Source organism: Ictidomys tridecemlineatus, chromosome Y (assembly GCF_052094955.1).
Source record: "Ictidomys tridecemlineatus isolate mIctTri1 chromosome Y, mIctTri1.hap1, whole genome shotgun sequence".
Classification (NCBI taxonomy): domain Eukaryota; kingdom Metazoa; phylum Chordata; class Mammalia; order Rodentia; family Sciuridae; genus Ictidomys; species Ictidomys tridecemlineatus.
The window spans coordinates 24,939,188-24,961,666 of record NC_135494.1 but is presented as its reverse complement, the minus strand read 5'-3'; the positions used below and the strand labels follow the sequence as shown (position 1 = coordinate 24,961,666).

At 31.6% G+C, this 22,479-nt stretch overlaps 2 protein-coding genes across 2 annotated transcripts in view; one reads left to right on the top strand and one right to left on the bottom strand.

Annotated features, from left to right (window-relative positions):
- Positions 1-22,479, bottom strand: part of LOC144371896 (mitotic checkpoint serine/threonine-protein kinase BUB1-like) — a 551,680-nt gene that overhangs the window by 241,286 nt on the left and 287,915 nt on the right. The window lies entirely within an intron of this gene.
- LOC144372124 (uncharacterized) overlaps positions 1-22,479 on the top strand; it is a 77,418-nt gene that overhangs the window by 44,406 nt on the left and 10,533 nt on the right. The window contains exon 3 of the mRNA XM_078035533.1: positions 21,690-21,816. Within this exon, the coding sequence (XP_077891659.1) occupies positions 21,690-21,816 (127 nt within the window). The remainder of the gene's footprint in view (positions 1-21,689; positions 21,817-22,479) is intronic.

Below are 22,479 nucleotides of genomic sequence, written 5' to 3'. Positions count from 1 at the left end.
AGTTGTTGAAGTTGGACTCCAACTTGCAATCCTCCTGACTCAACCTTCAACATTTCTTTAATTACAATAGTGTTCCACTGCCCCCCTACAGTTATTAGATTTTAAAAGAGCACAATTGGAAAGAGAATGACCTTGCTTAGCTGGCTTTATATTTGTAATCCTCTGGCCTCAGCTTCCAAAATTGCCAGTTTTACAGATGTATGATAAATTGTGTATTACTCATATATGTGTAAATAACATCAGGGAACTTTATCCTCAGGAACTTATTTCTCAGTTTTCATTTTGTCTTTTAGTAAATGCCTTGTGACTCTTTTTTCATAAATCTGACTGTCCCTATGCATAGTTTCTTCTGTCTGAAAACATGGCCATGAAATATAGATGATTTTTGTTTGATTTAACACAGACCTGTGCCTTGCTATGTTAGAATAAGACCCAGAACATATGCACAAGCATAGATAAGAAGATTGCTGACACTTAACTTAAAGCAGGATTGAGGAGGCTGAGGAACCCAGAGAACTGAGGAGTGTGTGAGACTGAGAACACTAATCAGCAGGGAGATCAAGTTTATATTCTATATAAAATAAATAGGCAATACAAGAAAGCATATGTGTGAAGTATTAGAAGACAGTAATTAATCATGTAAAATACTTATTCACTCATAAAACAGCAACAACAATCAATAGATTATTAGCAGAATGTTCATTAGAACATAATAAGTGTTAATTTTAGCAATAAGAAATGTTTATAATACAAAGTTAACAATTGGCATTAGATATCCTTTCAAAAAGAGACAGATATTGCAAGACATACCTGTAATCCCAAGACTGAGGGCTGAGGCAGGAGGATTATAAATTGGAGGCCAGCCTAATACACTTAGAAAAACTGTCTGCCATTATAAAAATAATCAAAAGGATTAGGGATGTAATTCATTGGTATATGACCACAACGTGCCCTCTGTTTCTAAAAATGCAAAACAGAGAGAGTGAGAGAAAGCTAGAAATTAAGGGAGAGAGAGAGAGAGAGAGAGAGAGAGAGAGAGAGAGAGAGAGAGAGAGAGAGAGAGAGAGAGAGACAAAGACAGAAATGGAGAGAGAGAAAAAAGGAGAGAGAGAAAGAGAGAGAGAGAGATAGGCAACCAAGATTAAAAATATATGTTTGTACATGGGGGTTTTGGAGAGAGAGAGAGAGAGAGAGAGAGAGAGAGAGAGAGAGAGAGAGAGAGAGAGAGAGAGAGGAGAGAGAGAGAGAGAGAGAACACCATGATTAAAAACATACATTTGTATATGGGTTGTGGCAAAACAGTGAAACACCTGCCATGCTTGTGCAAGATCTTGGGTTTGATCTCCATCAGTGCATGCACACACACACACACACACACACAAAATAAATAAATAAATAAATATTTATTAACATAAGAATATTAAAAACTAGACAACTTTACAATAGTGGTTGATGTATAGACATAGTTTTCTAATATACTTACTAAAAATTATAAAGTAAAAATGAAAATTAAAAAAGCCACAGTATATTCACATAAATGTAAGGGATCTCATAATGAAAACTCAGTTTCTTTTTGAAAAATAATCAGTTACATTTTTATTTTTCTATTTTACTGGCTAGAATTTTGACTGCTTTATACATTCCATAAATTATTTATCTTTTAATTCCTGCAAAGAACATGTGAACATAAAATTAACTTTATAAATATTTCCAGGATGTAATTCTTTATCATTTAGCATATTCACATGTATACCATTCTAAAATTTAGTTTCAGAAACTATTTTAGATGAAAAGAAATTAGTGCCCACTAGCAGATTTTTCTTTTCTTTTTTTTTCTTTTTTCTTTTTCAGAAAGCTCTTGGCAATGACTAATATGTGTTTTTGATTCTTGAATTTACTTGCTCAGAAAATTACATATAATATTAATTGTTAAACTCATTACAGTTTTTCTGCTTACTTTCAATTAGCTTAAGGTTTCCATGTACACATTTATTGTAACATTTAGTGCTCTCGTGAAACATACTTGCTCAATATTGCTGGGATAATAGCTCAGAGGTAGAGTGCTTTTCTAGCCTGTGTGAGGCCCAGAGTTCAATTCCTAGTAACAGAAAGATAATATTGCTGAGTAATATTCTACTGTAAGGATTTACATGTTTCCATTTATCTATTTACCTTGCATTGATTTTACATTTTGGTTCTTATGAATAGTCCAGCAATAAATATTCCTATATGAATGACAGTCTTAACACATTTCTAATTACTTTTGGTATATTTCAGAGGTAAATGCTTGTTCATCTAGCAATTCTTTATTGTACCAAAACATCACCAAGGTAATTTTACTTTTATATCAAAGAGGAATGAGATTTTCAATTTTCTGCATAATGACCTATTTTTCTTTTCCATATTGATCCATTTTAGGGTATTTTTTGCAAATGTTAATTTTTTTTTTTTTTTTTTTTTACGTAATGTAAAATAGTTGTATTTGGATAGGCAAAAGGAACAACAGAACGCTGTGGAAAATAAACACACAGTGGTTTATTCAACAGTCTCACAAAAACAAATTAGAACTGTGTCAGAAATTTGTACATGTCAAGTGCTATGAAGTAATCTAGATCTTAGGACTTATTATTGATTTAACAGCTTAAAAATTTTGAGGGTCTCTGGGATGTATAACATCTTTCAATGGTTGAGTCTCTTATTGTGGGGTAATTATGAAGGGTGAATTTTGGCATTGGAGTGTGAGATCCTAAAAATTATATATATGTATGTGTGTGTGTATGTGTGTGTGTGTGTGTATATATATATATATATAGGCTGTGGGCTCTATAAGCTTCTTAATAAGGAGGATTGACTGCCCTCTAGCCAATGTGAAAAACTGGAACAAATACTTCTTTGAAAACAAAAAGGAAAACTTCATAATTATGTCTTCACTTTCATGTTGAGGTGATTTTTTGTACAGAAATTGTTTCAAGTCCAATTTATTATTTCTTATTTTTACTTTGGAAGCATAACTAAGACTTCACAGTTAAATCTGATTTAGAAATATGTAATTGTTATTTTCTTAAGTTTTATAATTTTAACTCATATTCTTGTGTAAGATACATATCATATTAAATATTGTACATAATGTCATCTAAAATCCAATAACATAACTTGAAACATAAATATGCATTTATATCAATCTTGCTTAAGGCATAGACTACTTATTCTCCACTTAATATTTCTAACAAAATTTTCAAAATTAAATTGACTAGAAGTGTGAAGTTTACTTATAGGCTTTCAGTTTTTTTTTTCATTGTTGTATTGTCCGATCTTGTTCATATATGTACTACCTGAATATTCAAATAATTATGATGCTTAAGGTGATAGGATATATCAATGTCAATAAGATATATTATGTAACAATAGATAATTTTTACTTAATTTTATGAGACATAAAAAAGAACAACTAGTGAGAAAAATTGAAGCATAATACTTCAAAAAAAATTTTTTTTTTGTTTTGTACCTGGGGTTGAACCCAGGGGCACTGCACCACTGATCCACATTCCTATACCTTTTTATTTATTTTTTGATTTTTTTTTTAAAGAGAGAGTTTAGTTCTTGGTGGACACAACATCTTTCTTGGTATGTGGTGCTGAGGATCGAACCCGGGCTGCACGCATGCCAGGCGAGCGCGCCACCGCCTGAGCCACATCCCCAGCCCTACCTTTTTATTTTTTTTAAGAGACAGAATTTCTCAAAGTTGTTTAGAGCCTCACTAGGTTCCTGATACTATCTTTGAACTTATTGTTTTTCTATCTCAGCCTCTTGAGCCACTGGAATATTAGGTTTGTGCTACCATTCTTGGTTAGTTTAAGTATTTCACAGTGATGCAATATTTTTCACCTGTATTATTGGAAATTATTCTCACTTATTAACAGAAGTGTTAGTAATCAAAAAACTTTAGGATAAATGTGGCCTCTTTAGTTAATAGCTGACACTGAATTTTCATCTCTATACCAGGATCCACTCTTGTGACAGGGTGGCTTCACTTACATCATGAGTGTTGTAGAATTGATTTTTATTTAAATTATTATTTGTTTTCCATTAATTTGTATTCATATTTTTTAACTAAAACTAATATTTGGATTTCTTTTCATTAAATATTTAGAATTATTCTTGCAATTAAATTTAAGATGTTATCCTATCAATGCATATATATCATAATCATGGAATTTACTTCCAATTTATGTCATTTAAAAATCATTTTGTATTGATACAAGTTCCATGTAGCTTCATGTTCTTATACAAAAAGACCCAGATAATAATCTCATCAGAGAGTTCTAGTGCATTCTTTGGTATCTTATTTAGAAGCACTGGGTTCTGCTACACTCTATTTTATGGGTTTTCAAATTTTTATTTTTAGCACTTTTGGGAAACAGATGAAGTATTCTTTCTAGAATTTCTAAAGAATATTTTATCACCATTCCTGTGGAATGCATTGTAGTATTTTCATGAAAATGTATTAGTGATTATTGATTTTCTAAATTGAGACTTCAGCCATTACTCAAAATTATTCCAAGTCCTTTTTAGAAGCTTCAGAAGAACACTCTTGAGTATATTATTTCCATCAGTAATATACATAATATGGACAAAGATCCTGTTTTTCTGGTATGTCTTTATTCAAAACCTCAAAGAGTAAGAGAATTTGAATGTGGTATGTGGTCTAGTGAAAATTTGGGAGATTTAGAGTCACATGCATAGTTGATTCTGAATTCTATCTAGTCTACTTAATAGCTGTGGATACTTGAACACATTTATTTTCTTCAAATCATTATATAAGCTTCATGTATAAAATAGGGTAGTATGCTATAGAGTGCATGATATAAGCAATTATTTCTTCTTTTCTGTACTTATAAACTAGGTATTGTGTTTTTTATCTTGACCTGTTAAAATGCAGAATCTGTTTTCAAGTCCAAGATCTAATATTTCTTTCTTTTCTTTTCTTTCCTCCCTATCTCCTTCCTTCTTTCTTTTCTTTCTTTCCTTCTTTCTTTTCTCCTTCCTTCCTTTCTTCCTTCTTTTCTTCCTTCTTTCCTTCCTTCCTTCCTTTCTTCCTTCCTTTTTCTTTCTTTTTTTTTTGTGGGGCTATGGAGTACTAGGGATTGACCTCAGCAGCACTAGGCTACGGAGCCACATCCCCAGCCCTATTTTGTATTTTATTTTAGACAGGGTCTTACTGAGTTTCTTAGTTCCTTGACATTTCTGAGGCACAGTTTAAACTTTTTTTTAACAATCCTCCTGCCTCAGTCTCCTAAGCCACTTGGATTTTGGTCATGCACCACTGTGCCTGGCTTTTTTTTTTTTTTTTTTAATTTATTGTGGCTCATAGAAACCAATAAAGATGAAAGTGAATAGTATGGTACCTACAATCAAAAGGTCTTTATTTCTTTTGATTTTGCTTTTCAAATCCTGTTGTGTACAAAATAACAAGCCCACATTAGAGGAGGAATTATCAAAGCAGAGAATTAAGGTGCTTCTGGTGAGGATGATAGCTTACCCTCTGAAGTTAAGCAGTCATCAGCTAACTGTTTCTACCATGAAAAATCAGATAAGGCCAGCATGAATTAATTGAAGACCAATCATCATCTAATAATCTCTAGGCTGACTCATCTATCAATTATAATTGGAAACCAGGATTCTGTCATACTTTGAGAAAATTCTGTGGAAAACAGCAGTTGCCTTATTGGTACTGTTTTTCTTTTTCCCTAATTTAAGTCCAGACCATTATTGAGGTGCTATTAGCTTATGCAGACATGTATACATCACATTGATGCTAAAACTCTCATAGTACTTTATATCAAATGAGGAAACATTATCACATCCTAGGCATTAGGTGAAAGGCTAAATTGCAAAATAAGATGTTTGTCTTTAATATATTTAAGTTTTAGAGTCAAGGCTGTGAATAGATATACCAAAATGAGACATCCAACTCTTGGAACTCTCTATTCTCTTTTATGCTGCCTGACATCTGAAATGGGAATAAGTTTGTGTTCAGCATCAAATTGAAATAACATCATTCTCTTTTGGACCCTGTCTGTTTTGTCTTCCTTCTCTTTTTTAGGGTAGTGCCACTTTTGCTATTTGGTTTTGTGGAAAAGTATTGATTAAAAAGTGTATTCTCCCACCTCTTGCATAGAATGAAGGGGCTCAGGCTCTTTGATTCGCCAAGGCCAGAGTAGCCATATTCTCAAAACTGAATGTAACCACTATGAATTAAGATGTTCTAGAGCCTTAAAATAGAGGGAGTTGTGATAATTTAGTTCTAAATACATATATCTTCTTTATTAGTAATTATATATTTGTCACATAATAATACTACTCTTGATATATTCAATTTTGTGTTTAAAATAATTTTCAACTATGTCTTTTTTAATTGTATATATTAAAATACTTAAAAACTACACCTGTGCCTAACACTATTTGTATCGGACATTAGGGGGTTACTTCCCAGTTGAGAGCTCTAACTGCCTTTTCAGAAAATAGATCAGAAAAGTTAAATACAAAAAAGTTATTGCCCATTATATGGTTTCCAATAATTTACAATAAGTATGCATATAATTCATACATTGATATTATCCTATATAAAAGGTTTAATTTAAATATACTACTGCATGGCTAGACTCCATCACTTTTGGAAAAAACTTGCCTTTTAAAGAAGCTGTTATCTGTACACAATTCTAATCACCTTAAAAGAAAAGTGAAGTAAATGTACCCAAGAACCTGCCTATCTTGACTTCTTCTGACCTCATTCATTCCTGGAGGTGGTGTCATCGCCTGTCATTTGGATAGTAGGCTCAGTGGATTCAGACTAAGGGGCAGCAGTTTATATTCAGTTGCTCTTGGGTTATAATTGTTCAATCCAACATATGATAAGTACAAAAGGTATGCCTTACACTATCTACTTGAGTTTTAATTTCTGGAGCTTGTCATTCTTTCAGATTCATTTCTAGACTTCCTTCTCAATGCTCAGGAAAACCAGATTGTGCTTCTACCCAGATAATAAATATAATCTATAGAGAGAATGCAATCACCCTGAAAGCCAGGCAATAATGACTGTGCACGGTTTTGAGACTGTATCTGTATACTGGAAAGGGAGACTCTTTTTGAAAGACATTTCAAACAGCAATTACTATGGCTGGAAGTGGTTTTAGTAGATGGGAATTGCCCAGCAGACTTCATGCAAAAATGAATCATCATATAGAGAAGTTCATTCTTAGTCTCCTTTGGCCAATTCAGTGGGAAAAACATCAGCAGCTCAAATTCTGAACATTCTGTCCTATCCAATCATGGTATCTTCAGCCATGAATTGGAGCATATGTGGACAGCTTTGTTCTGGATGCATGGGATCTCTTCAGATTTTGTGGTACTGATTGGTATGATCATCAAGAGAGAATCCCAAATCCAGATGTATTTTTTTTCTCTGCATAAAAGTGTTGCTGGTATATAGGTGACTGACTGAGTTGCTTTTTTCTCCTGTGCTTTCTATATGTCTGATTAGCAGGACCTCAAATTCAGAACTCTGGACTTTTTCTTCCATTGAATGGAAGATGTTAAGAGATTACATTAGTCAGTGAAGAAAAAATTTCCTGCTGAGAAAAGTTGGCTGTCATAAAATTTTTAGACAGACAAGCTGGAGACTGGAGCTCTTTGTGTGCTGAACACCCATAAATGCATAAACCGAATTATTTGTGATTTAACTTCTCTGTCCCGATCTCAGGGTTTTAAGCCCATGGATGCCCCTGCATGAACATAGATAAGTATCATTTTTTCTGTATTCTTAGTTCTATGAATGTGACAATCTGTTTTGCTATAAAGGTAACATTTAACTTTGGAAACAAACAACCATACCTATGTCTGTTAATATTATTATTTTATTATTTTAGATAATAAAAGAAAGGTGTACCATATTACTCAGGCACATTGACAGTCGTATGTCAAGTTTATTTTGAGTAAGCATCTCACTAAGATGCTTAAGCTAATTTTGATTTTGAAATTTTTCTTCATTTTCCTTCTAAATAGCTGGTTTTACAGTCACCACCACTAGATACACTGTATAAATTTCTTTCTTATAAAAACTTTGCATATTTTATATTTTTCTTTTATATTAAATTATTATTATTATTTTTACCTGTGAATGCTTTATTAAGTCATACCAAGAAATGATACAATGGCATTTTTTTTATTCAGATACTCCATTTTTATGCAAATTTCTTTGGAAACATCATTTTTTCCGCTTTATTGTAGTTCAATTTCTGTGTGTTATCATTGTGTAAATTGCAAGAGTCTTTTTAAATATTATATCTTTAGTTCCACAGGGCTAATTTTTCACCTCATTATGAGATCTATATTTATGATTTATTTATGTAATTATACAGAATAATGAGTTAAATATGTAGCTCATTTTAAATCCTACAGTCATGTGTGGCACAATGTTTTATGTACTCTAATGGCTAAATAATAACCTAGGTATATAGTGGTGTATATCATCTGGAATTATGTAAGTACCCTGCATCAAGAGCAAAATAACAAAATCATCTTATGGTGCATTTTCCAGAATGCATCCGCATCATTAAATGAGGCATCATTATACACACCATACATTTTAAAAGTATATAATACATAAATAATACTTTAAAAATTTACTAATACATAAAATTTTACTTGTAAAATTTACCAGAATTCTTTTAATTTTAGTTATATTCTCAATGCAACTTTTGGAATTACTGCTAATTTCTATGCGATATTCACTGTTAATATCTTTAAATATTACTTCTTTGTTAGTATTTTTCCTCTACTCTCTACCTATAAAAATATCCTTTCCCAAAATATTGAGACTGATATACAGCTAATGAATTCTTAGTTTTATATTTAATTCATAATTTAATAGTGTAATTACTTTTTAACCATAACTCAGACATATTTTTCAAAATGTGTCTAATTTCCAAAAACATTTACAAATTAACGAATTTTCAAAAAGTTTACAAATTTTTTTCTTTGGTCCTGGTAATAGAATCCAGGGACTTATGCATGTGAGGCAAGCACTTTACCACATTTCAACACAATTATGAATTCATTCATTCATTCATTCATTACCCCAAAGTATTTTCTAGTGCCCTTTTTTTAGTCTCTTTTCCACCACTTTTTGTGAAATAATTTGATCTTATTTAATGATGCAACCAAAACTTTACAGATCAATGAATTATTAAAAGTGGAACCTACTATGGAACTACTATTTCTATTAATAAATAGAACATTAATGATGCTACAGAGAAGAGCTTCATTTCCTATTGCTTTTAATATACCCTCCAGTCACCCTAGTGGTAACTTCATCTTTTCCATTCCAACTTTTTTTTAATGTATTATTCTTTAAAATAATTAATATATACAGGAGTGAGACCATTTATTTATTTAATTATATAAAAATGAGTAAAATATGTAATGCATTGTGTAGGAAACACAATCTTACACCAAATATGCTTAAAGCTTTGTTGGTGGAACTAATTGGAGGGTGACTCAGGAGTCAGAATAAAAGAGGGGTAGCTCAAAATGTCAGGGATAGCGCATTAAGAGTTCAGGTATGAGACATTACAAGAGTATAAGAATTTGGTGGGATTGTTTAAAGAAAAAAAAATCGGTATGAGTTACTGGAGAATATCTGAGGGAGCATAAATGGAACAAGCCCAGAAGTGGAGCAACAACAGATTTAAGTTAATGAGCAGTGCCTGGAGAGGAAGAAATTAGTAGTCTTAAAGAAAAAGAGTGTGACGTCTCTGGTAGGGGCAGGAAGCCAGATGTGTTGCATACTTGTTTGATTACACTGTTACACCTTTAAGTTCTAGTTTTTAGGAATTTCTAAATATGAGGCCACTGGGGTAAATATTATGCTGCCACAATATGTCTTGTTTTCTCTCACTTGGGATGAAGGTTTTTCTCATCTAATACACAGTTCACAGTTTCTTCTTCCTCCTCAGATCCATTCTTTTACTCACTCACCACTTTTTCTTATACTCTCTCTAGTTTGCATTTTCTTCCATTGTGTCTAGGTTCAGATTCTTGATTCTCAACTATGCCACATTCCTTATGCTTTACTCTGACATTGTTGTTGTACTGGGCATAGGCTTATGGGAATCTTGGTAACCAGGGCCTTGAGTTAGGGAATCTGGAATGTAGAAGGTCATGGCAGATGCAGTCTATTTTCATGATTAAAACTGCAGTGGCAATTACCTGTTTAAACATTCAGAATATTTTGTTGCCCAAGAATAGAACTGATGACTCATTAATGTTTACCTATTTAGGCAGTACCAAATAAATTTTTCAACAAGGCTCTAATTTTTGCATGGCAAAGAAAAGGATTTGACAATTCTAATAAATTAGCATGTTTGTAATTTCAATCTTTTTTTCCCCTTCTTTTTCATGTTTTCCTTCCTGATTGGTATGCAATAGTGAATTTGCTTTAGTGTGAACTTGTCTCAGTTGTAGTGATTTATACTCTTTTTTTTTTGAAAATTTATGTGATGGTTGAATATTTCTTCTTTTATTAAGTGGATTTATAATTTTTTTTCCTGTAACATACTCTTTTGATATGTCTTTTTTTTATTCACAAATATAACTCCACTTTCATTCTGTCATATCATTTTTTTGCTACATATGTACTTTGCAAGTATTTTCTCCCAATTTATATTTTAGCTTTGATCACTGAGTGTTCCTCATTCTAAAATATTAAAAAATGCCATTTAGGTTCATAAATCCATGGAAATATACAGGGGAAATTTTTTAAAATTAAGTAAAAGAACTCACTGATGTAGTTTCTCCTTTACCAGTTTTCAAATAAGTATCATGCATGCTTATTGTAAGAGGATGACCAAGGACAGACAGAAAGTATGAATAGAGTATTAGTTGGAATAATTCAATGCCCCATGGGATTGAGAGAGTTTCCAGGGTTCCAAGAAAAAACAAATAAGACCAGCATTCTGGATATGGTGCTGTCCTCTGCTCTGCATCTAGAGACAGTGTATAATGTCACATTTTTCACCCATTACACTCACTTTTGTGAATAATTAACCTGTTTTTGCTACATTCTCCTGGCTCTGTGTTCCCTCTCTTTTTTCATCCACTGTGCATAAAATATCCTTTTGTGTGATTCTTTCAATTATTCTCTGCAAGAATAAACTAACTCAATGCAGCATCTGCATTCTATATTTCTACAGTTCTCAGATTCTATGAAGTTTGAATGTCATAACTTACTGTGACAGCACCATGTGCACTCTCTCACACTCTATTATCTATTCCTATATCTATCCATATGTATATCTATCTATCTAAAACCATTTTAGATTTTAATGGCTACTGGTTTCTTTTCTGTGGTTACAAATGTTTAGATAGATAGATAGATAGATAGATAGATAGATAGATAGATAGATAGATAGATATAGATACAGAGAGTTTGTCTCTCTTTACTCTTTTGAAGGCTGCATCACTACAAAAAGAAGGGAAACATGTAACCACAGAAAAGAGACCAATAGCCATAGGAACCTAAAATTATTCTCTTCCAGAGTTTGTGGAAAGAGTGTGGCTTTGCTAATACTTTGATATTATTTCTCTGTTGTGATAATAAAAACATCCATGTCTATAAAAGAATGACTTTCTATTATTTTAAACTGTTATATTTGTGATTATTTCCTTTTGTAGCAATGAGAATCTAGGGATTTTTTGCAAGTTTAATTGATGATGTGACCAAACAGAATTATGCTAAAGTGGTAAGTATCAAATATAAATAGTTGTTGTTCAGGTTGTGCATATATTTGCAAATTATAATTGAAAGCTGCCAATCATATTTTCAGAAACAGAAACAGCAGCTTGGTAAAGAAAATTCTTCAAATTTTTCAGTATTTAAACTTTTTTCCTTTAATTTCTTAACTTCTGCTTACTGTAGATGTGACTTTAGGAAGTATTCTATATTTTATATAACTTCTCATTACTTATTCTTTATAAAGTATTTTGTTATAAAATACTTTTGAGTATATTTTATATTTTGCAGTGTTCATGTGTAGGGCTGATTCTGACAAACTTTTTGAAAATATTTGTTTTTAGTTTTAAAGATTGGAGGAATTCTTTATTGCTTTTGTCATCTACTTAATTGAGAACAGGAAATTTACTGTTTCATGTTTCTTTCACTTCTTTCTCTGAGTGGATTATTTGTGTCTCTTTAGTGGTCTTTTTTTTTGTTTGTTTGTTTCTGAATTGTAGGTTTGTGGGATGCTCACCAATGTTTTTAATATGGTGAAGTAAGATCTTTTTATCTCTTGCTATATTAATTTTGTTCTTTCCTCAAATGAGTAATGACAGAACTTAAAAAGTAGATATTTTCAAGGTCCTCATAAATGAAGTGTGTAAAAATAGGATACTTTAGAGAAAATGAAAAAGTCAACAAAGCAAATGCACTTGGGCTTCTGATTAATGTGTATTATGTGGTTAATTTCTGGCTGAATGTTATCTAAAGTGTGTTTTCATTGTGTAGATACAATTTTGAGAGTGAAGACTTAAATTAACAATGGTCAAATAGAACTGTTTTTCATCTCTAATGTGTTTTAGAGTTTTCACCAGGGGTATTAAAGGATCTCTATATTCCTAATTGTGTAGTGTTTAGTGACTTTGGAATTCTTGAATTCACTTTCCTAAAAACTTTAGAAAGCTGAGAGCAAAGTATCTTGTAGAACATAAAAAAAATCAGTACAAAGAATAATATATCCTGTTAGTTTTACTGTACAGCCTAAGTTTTATAATATATTAGAAATCTTTATTTTGATCCCATTGATTGAACCTAGGTAACTTAAGCACTGAGCTGTATCTCGAGCTCCCACACCTTTTAAATATTTTTATTAGAGATAGCGTTTTGCTGAATGACTTAGAGCCTTGCTAAGTAACAGAGGCAATATTTGTCTTTGTGATCTTCCTGCCTCATCCTTTCAAGTCACTGGAATTATAGGTGTGTACCACCATGGATAGCATACATTATTAGTCTTATGATTGATACTTGTTTCTCTTTGTTTTATAATAATCTATGATTTTTTTGTACAAAAATTATATGGTGTATTTTGGGATATACAATGTGTACATTAATGTTTATAGTAATTGCACAAAAGGTTCAAGAAAATTAAACAGTCTGTGGTAAGGTTTTTAGTTTGTATTTAGTAAACAGATATAATATTTACTCTAATTAAGTTGAAATGATAAAATGGAAATTATGATTTTCATAGCAAACAGTAAAAATAAAATATAGTGTCATTGAAATACTACTAGGAAAGAATAAGCTGAATGGAATAATTATTTATTTAAAATTATTGATGGCCCCACTAGTCCTAATGGTCCAATATAAGAGATAACTCAAATGTTCTTGAATGTTTAAATGAACAATTTAAAGTACATCCATAAATGACACCTTGCTATGTTCCCAAGCCTGTCATTGAACTTGCAGTCCACCAGTACCAGACACCTTCATTGTAGAATTATTGGCATGCAACACAACCCATGGCTTAAGAAATTTTCTTTAATAATTGTCTCCTATTAAATTCTTTGATAAAATGATGTGTTTCATGATCAAGACACTTATAACTGTGTCCTGTGCCTGGTGAATTACCAGTAATTTTTAACTGAGTTGAATGGGAAAAAATGACTATCAAAGATCAGTGTATGCAAAGGACATCAATAATACAATACAGGTTCTTTGGTTTAAATAACTGCCTCATAATGGTCCATGTATTAGAGGTCTGTTCCTAAGGTGGTTTTATTTAGTAAAAACATTAGAAGGTAAAGCCTATTGGGAATTGTTTAGTTCTTTGTAGAGTATGTATTTGGAAAAAATTGTTGACACCTGGTACAATTTTATGCCATGTGTTCCTGCCATAATGTGCTTACTCACTTCAAACGTAAAGCTGTAATACCAGTACCAAATAACAAGAATCTCCAGAATTTTTATTTAAAATACAATTTTTTCTATTTGTTAGTTGATTATCACAAGTACTTTTCATAGCTAAAAACAGAACAAAACAAAAAACTGAAAAATTGTTTAGCTAAATTCATTCGCATATATCTTATGTGTCTTTGCAACTCATTTTTTAAAAGATGTTAATTTAAAGTAGTGTTTTTTAGTTTTACTATACATGGTAATTTTTTCCCAATATTTCTAGGTTTTTCTCCAGGCATATGAAATCCAGGGTTATGGATTATATTATTATAATGCTTTTTTTTTTCTTTTTAAAATTAAAGAGCCCTTCAAGTGCCTGTACACTTAAGAGAGAATTGGAAACCACTGGTTTCCAGTTGAAAATGCTTTAAGTCTCTGTGTTTTCCTTCTGTGCTGTGTGGATTTGTCCACTTCACCCTTTCATGTGGGGGTTTATAGTAAACAGATTTGCCATGTTGAAAAAAATAAAAGATGATTTTATTTATTTTAAGACGATTTTCTTAAATTTTCAGGTATTTACACAAACTGTTTGGTGAGGAAGTATTTTTTCAGTAGATCTATCTTGTTCCCTTGCTTTCGTATCAAGAAACTGTTTCATAAAAAGAATGTCTAGGTTTAGACTAGGTTCAAAATTACAATAGACTACGAATACCAAAAAATAAAAAATAAATAAACTACGTTGAATATATACTGTATGTTATGCACATTTTTACTATTATCTCATGGTGAGAAATAAAAATGAATAATTTAGCTTAATTTTCAAAACATAGCCCAAATTGATTTACCCAAATTATACCCTATTAAAAAAATACTTGAGTGTTCTTGAAAGTATTTGAATAGTAAAAAGTAGTTAAATATATGAAGCTAAAAATGTGCTTCTATAGCAGAGGTGTAATTTTTTAGTTCATAGAATCCTCAAAAAGTTTTAATTAATTTTTTTTATGTGTGTGCTAGGAATGTATCCCAGGGTCTTTTGCATTCAATGCAAGCATTATCAATTGAACTATATTAAGAGCCATAGAAATGTAGCATGATTATATAATCTAAAAAAATCTTTGAGTTTTTGAGACAGACAGTTGTGATTCTGAGTTCAAAACCTGAATAGCCTCTTACTATCTGTGGTATTGTAAAATTGTATTAATTTACAATAGATATACAAATATTCTCTAAAAGAAAAGAAAAAAAAGAGTATACAATGCAAAAATATCTCCAGTTCTATATACTTCGCTGTATCCCAGCAAATTGGCAATTCTCTGTTATAGCTCTCCTTATCAAGAGGTTGTATATCTTTGCCAATATGTGAATAAAAAGTATGGCTATTATATTACATTCAGTAGAAGAGGGTAAATATGGAAACCTACTGGTATTTTGCTTAGACCTAAAGTATGTTGAATTTTTCCAGTTTTTATCTTTGTAAATTTCATCATTTTAAGAAGAAGGAAAAAAAGCTCATATTAGGATTATAAAGGAGAAGAGACCATGTGGATGAGAATGAAAAGACCAAAATGGACAGTCATCTCTCTTCCAGGAACAGGGTAACCATGTCAAATAGTGGAGCATACACATGTAAAATTTCTGCTGAAATCAGAATAGCTCAGATAAGTCAATATAATTTTGGCTTACTCAAAAACTGTTCATTTGAATCATGAATTAGTAAGTTTTCTGGTAGTTTGTAATACTTAATAGCTTAAAATACATTTAATAGAAACAGGAAGCCAGAATTCAAAACATAATAATTTCAAATTAACTGCATAGATTTAGGCATGGAAGAAGCACTGAATTTATTTTTCTTGATTTAATGTTAAATGATATGTAAAATAATTTTGAGTAATGCCAAAATTCATATAGACATGAAAATGTTATTAGTACTTTAACTCACAGCATACTCTACAACAAAAGATAAGCCAGACAACCATAGCTGGATCACTAGGATGAAGGCTCAATGGAAAAATTAAAAAAAATATATAATCTTTTTGTTCACAACTAAAAAGTATATACAGACATGAAGATATATAAGGACACTTCCCCCTGGATTTGCATCATCAGTTGTTTGCTCTTTAATATATGAAAAGTTACTATAACAGTTATAAGTTTGAAAGAATGGCTGGCTTTAGGCAACTCTCATAGCAGCCTCCTGGGTCTAAAAATATTATTTCTTTTTCATTTGGTTTAAAGGAGAAATATTGTTAAGGAAAACATGTTTTCTCAACTCTGATAAGAAAGGAGGGTTTCAGTCATTAAAATTTTTTGCAGTGTAGGAAACCACAGCACTTAATATATACTTTTGATGTCGCAGCCATTTGCCATATGTGGCTAATGAGTTCTTGGAATATGGCTGGTCTACCTTGAGAAGTATTAGAAGTGGAAAGAAGTGTGAGATTTGAAAGTTTAATGAAAAACACATGTAGTTAGCTAACAATTTTCCTTGTTTCTCTATTAGAATAATAAAATTATGAATAATATTGGGTTAAAATATAAATAATTTTCCTAGAAATTATAATCATAATTTTATGTAATAAAATTTTAAATTATTTTATATCTTAAATTATTGTATAGTACAAATTATTTGTTGTAACATAACAAATTATAAGAATTTATAGACATTTATTATTATAATTATTTATTTGTTTTACTTACGACATCTAAAAGCTCAGTTATACATATTTATTATTTTATTTTTTAAACTATGCATGATGCTATAGAAGATTATCTACTTTTTCTAAACTCTAGCTGCATCAAAATTCCTGAACAAGAGATGAGTGCATACCTGAAATGCTGGTGATTCAGAAAACTAACGAAAGTTAATCACAAGCTTAGGGTCAGCCTCAAAGACTTAGTGAGATTTTGGTGAAAAAAAAATGAAAAAATGAAAACAACTGGAGATGATCCTTGGTGATGCATCACTGGGTCTATCCCTGGAACCAAGCAACCAAACAACCAAACAAGCCTCATATAGCCAGAGTATGAAGGTTTTGAAACCCAAATATGTAAAGTAATTCTCACTATATTATTTGCATTTGTCAATCTATTATTGGCATTATTGTTCCTGGTAATTGATATGACCTTATATTCAACATTAAATATTTATGTCCCATTCTATGGCCAGGTCTTCTAGTACATAAAAGGCTCTGTCTGAGAGGAAATAATTATAGTTCATTATTTTGGGGTCCTAAAGCCTTAGTTGAAATAGTTTCACCTGGCACTCAGAGGCAGAGGAGTCTGATGTTGTTATTTTCTCTATTCAGGTAAAAATTATTGAATCAGAAGTGATTGGGGTAATAATTATTGAATCAGAGCAACAACCAAATAATAGAGGGTAAGCTTCAAAATCTGGGAGAAAATTCATCTGTGTCTCAGGCAGATCTCTTGATCCATCTGCAGGTTTTGTGATGCCTGGGTGTGTCTGTCACAAGGCTTTTCCCTCTGACTCTCAGGGTATTTTTTAAAAAAAATATTTATTTATTTTTGTATCTTTAGTTGTAGGTAGATACATTAGTTTGTTTTTATGTGGGGCCGAGGATCGAACCCATTGCCACATGCATGCTACGCAAGCAGTCTACCAGAGCCACCATCACAGGCCCTGGAGTATTTTTAAAAATGATAAGTCTGCAGAAGAAAGGGGTTGAGTAAAAGTAGTCTGAACGAATTGTGAGAACCTAGGCTTTCCTGATGTCACATTTTTAATTTTTTAACTCTACTATAAATTTGATAAAGCTCAATATACTGCCACCTCTGGCCCTAAGAATGGGGTTGGCTGTGAGGATTCTACTTTTTTGTCCTGTTCCAGATTGGTGACCTCTTCCTGGCCTGAAAGTAACTCTGTGTTTTCTTGCCTACACCCCTTCAGAGTGGATGTTATAGACAGGATCAGGACATGAGAATTTTGACTAATGTAAATAATTCATATTAGGGAGGAGCTGTGGTCCAAGGAATTTTCAGTTTCTCTTTCCTTACCAGGTGGCACCCACTTTTTAAAGTGCATTTTCCAAATGTGTGGTAAGCATGATTTTCCTAAATGTCATCTTTTCTCAGCTAATTCACTATATTATGAAGTATGGTTCCTGGAACATTTCAAATAGCACATAGTTTTAATTCATCTTTTCCTTGGTTTTAGATGGAATTTTTAAAAGTGAATGAGTGTGTATGTGCATGTGTATGGTTGTACTTTTACATGAGAGGAACATGGAGTTATAACATGAAACATTTTAAAAAGTATTTGTACCTAATTCTGTGTGTGAAGATGCATGTTCATAGTCTCAGCATTTTAGGAGGCTGAAGCAAGAGGATCAATATATTGAGAATAAAAAATAAAAAGGGAAGGGGGAAGTTGCTCAGTGTGTAGACACTGCTGAGTTTAATCTTTAGTATTAAAATTAAAAACATCTTTGAACCTTTTGTTTATTTGTCTTTCATAAGCATAGATAGCAAGTTTGGGGTCCCCTTAAGAAACTTTAGAGTATGATGTCTCTTAAGTGTCTGCCATGTCTTTGAGTGTCCATGGTGTAAAAATTACATGAAGCTAACCCAAGGTGCCCACAGCTCCCATGTTGAATTACCTAGAGAATACCAACCTGGGTGTAATCCTCTTTTCATACAGACTACCTTGTGGTCAGGGAATGGGACACCTTGTTTAACTAGATGAATACTCTAGATACTCTAGAGATTATAGAGATATCTTTTATAGGATTCATGTAAACATCAAATATTGGAATATTAATATTATTTTCCCCAAATGTTAGGTTCAGCTCCACAGAAATACATTGCTGCTCAGATACATTGATTTTGTAACTGAAAAGAAAGGCAAATATGATTTTTGACTTCCATTTTCTTACTCACCTAGGGAAGATTTTTTATAATGTGCCAAAATTCGAAAGGAGAATAAACTGTAGCAAGGATTTAGAAAAAAAAATCCTACTGTGTTTGTGCAGATGCCTTCAAGGAAAAACTCACTATATGCTAATTGGAAGATATAATGTAGTGCTTCATGTTTGGGATGGTAACTAAATATTTAAGTAAATTTTATATGGATTGAGCATCTCTCACTTATTCTAATATTTTTATTACATATAAAATGTAAGTTGTCACTAATATTTGAAAGGTTTAAAAAAAAGTTTCCAAAGAGAAAAGATAGAGTTAAATTTCAAATCAAATTGTATTCAAACTAAGGTAATTTTTTGAGCCTGTAAAAGAACATCATTGAAGGTTAAGTAAGATCTTATTTGGATCTATGGCTATAATTTTTCTTGCTGTGGAGCTATTTCTAGAATGTCAGGTTAGAAAAATTCAGAGATAGGCAATAAGCAGCTTTTCTTTTTCTAAATCTACATTGCAGTACTTCAAATTCATCAAACATAAGATATGGATACATCCAAAATCTTAGGCTGTCAAGGTTTTTTTTTTTTTTAATAAAAAAATTAGCAAATAAGTAAGGTGAAAGTAAAATGGACCAAAGGAGGTTAGAAAATTCATAAAATTCTGGGCACATTAGGCCATGCCAGTAATCACAACAGCCTGGAGGTTGAGAAAGAAAGATCAAACCTGAAGCTTAGTGTAGCAACTTAGTGAGATACTGTCTCAAAATATAAAAAATAAATAGAAAAATAAAATGCGTAGATTATATCTTAGTTGTAAAATGCCCCCTTACCAAAAAATAAATCAAAATTCCAGATGAAGATTCCTTTACCCTGAAGCCAACAAATACTTAGGAGTTTTAAGAAAATTGTGTGTATTTGTTTGGGGCTGACATGAGATAGCTTAATATTCTAAGGGTTTCACATAAATGAGAGTCTTAAGTTTCACTTTTTTTTTAAACAAATATTTTGTTGTTACCCCTGAATATAAAAGTGTTCAATTAATTTTATTTTATGGACAACAATGTTAATATTCCGATATATTTTTTTTATGGACAACAATGTTAATATTCTGAGTTTCTAAACCATCATATTTTAAATAGTGAGGATCTTCTAAATCATATTGGGAAGGGAGCTCTTCTGTAGTAGAACAGAAAAATTGGAGGTAATATTTTCAACCAGTTATTTCCTAAAATGGCCTATAAGGTGTCTCATTTTTCTCTGTCATTTTTTATATTCTATGCAAGTTTTCAATGTTCAACTTCCCTATTTATATAATTTATAAAAAGCGGGTATACATAAGTGTGTTCTTTTTTATCAGAATAAGTAACTTGTTTGTGTAGATGTAGACACCCCTAATTTATAGGAAATAAATCATAAATATAAATATTATCCTATTCTGGGACTTGAAACTGGCACTTCATTTAGGAAAATTTTATAGGCATAACACCAGCCTTGTGGGATATGTACTAGATGTTATCAGAATTGAATTATGAGACTATTAATTGTTGAAATATTGGTTGTTGTTCACACATTTGGTATCAAAAGTGGTTGCAGAATCAGGAGTCGTGGCACACACCTGTAATCACAGTGATGTGGAAAAATGAGATAGGAAGAAAGTAAATTTGAGTCCAATCTCAGTAATATAGAGACCCTAAGCAACTTTGTAAGCCCATTTATCACAATTAAAAAAAATAAAATCTTCTTGAAATGCATTTCAGGGGTAGAGAGCTCCTGGGTTAAATCTCTAATTAAAAAAAAATAATGATGTTTCAGAAGAAAGACATCACACAGAATGTTAAACTAACTTCATGTATGTGTTGGTTCACTAGTGATAAGTGAGACTCTGGAAAAAGATGTATTTCTATGTAGTCAGGGAGGCATTTAGGGTGCCAGCACCTTTCAGAATTTTTGTTCTTAACTGCTTAGTATTCTCTCACTTTCTACTTTGAAATGAGCCAGGTGAGGATACAGTTTCACAGTGAGAGTGGTTTTACAAATCTGGGAATGTTAAACCTGATGTGTCAGTTTCCTTATGAACTGAGAGATTAACAGTCTGTTTACTTAATATGTTTTTTTTAATTATTATTTTTTGTTATATAACTTTCTTCCATGTAGTTCAAGTTGACCCAAGTACCTAAGTGTTTTGTAATAGTTTGATAGTTAAAAATTTTATTGTTTTAGAAGTGAGTTGTGATATTGTGGTCTGCAGAAATAAAAATAATTTTTTTAAATATAGTATAGATTTATGGTATGTTTAAATAATGAGAAGATAGACAACTTTGGAGATAACCATTCAAATAAATATGTGGACTGTTGAAAGTTTTGGTGTGTCTTTAATGATCTCTTATGTCTTCAACACGCTAAGGTGACCACTGTTGTATAAGTATAGTTATTACTTATATTTTTTCTATGTATGTCTCAAGTATCGTTGCTTTGTTTGTTGTGCTTCTTTTGAATATTCAATAACTAGCTGCAACTATTATTTATCCTTTGGAATTATGTTAGATTTCCTCCACTTTTTTGCTTCAGTGTTTTGCTTCTTATGCGGTGCTCCCTGGGTTTTATTATACCAAATTTATCCACCAATTTTACTGCTTATAACACATTATTGGCACTGGGGTTATAGCTCAGTTGGTAGAGTGCTTCCCTTTCATGCACAAGGCCCTGGGTTCAATCCCCAGCACCATAAAAGAAGTATCTTATTGAACGGTTGACATCACTACCATATGTGAAAACCATCTCTTTTAACTCATTAAAATTTTTGTGAAGTTAAATACTTTGTCATGAATCATATGGTTTATGTGATGTGTATTTATTCATTTTTACTTCAGGAACCATTGACATTAAGGGATGTGGTCATTGATTTTTCAGAAGAGGAATGGAAATGCCTGGACCCTTCTCAGCAGACTTTATATGGAGATGTGATGTTAGAGATCTGTAGACACCTACTCTTTATTGGTGAGCCTAAATTTTATTCAGAACTTCTAACTCAAAACCAATATTTAATTTTTTAACTGTATAGTGTATCTTATGTCAGCTTCTATTTTGCATGAAAACGTTTTAGTTTCTTGTTCTTTAGGACAAAGATTGGGCATTTGTTTTTGTAGAAAAGAAAGTGTTAAATATTTTTCTTTATCTTTAACATCATTTCTAATTAGTGCTCACAATGTAGAGAATAAAAATGGTTTCAAAGTATTTTAGTGTTTTTGTCTGAAAAAATGATTTGGAAAATAATTGTGTAGAATCTTAAGGGTGTTTTCTCTTTATTTTTTTTCTATGGAGGAAAATATTAAAAAGCCTTCTGTAGTTATCAAGAAAATAACAAAATGTGACATACTCCATTTTCCATCAAAAACATCTTGCTCTCTTTAAGTTATCCTTGGTCACCTTTCTTTCCCCCCAAAAAATAACCTTGAAATTTTAAGAGAAAATTGACAGCAGACATATATCAAAGTGGGTAGAAATCAATGAAGCAAAGAGTACAGATAAGAGGTTCAAATGTCAAAGAGGAATTCACTTTTAAAAATGTTAATTGATAATCTAAAATCTGACACAAAAATTAATTTTTCAAGCCTAGGTTTATTTCTGTTGCAATAATTAAAGAGCATTGCATGCTCTGTG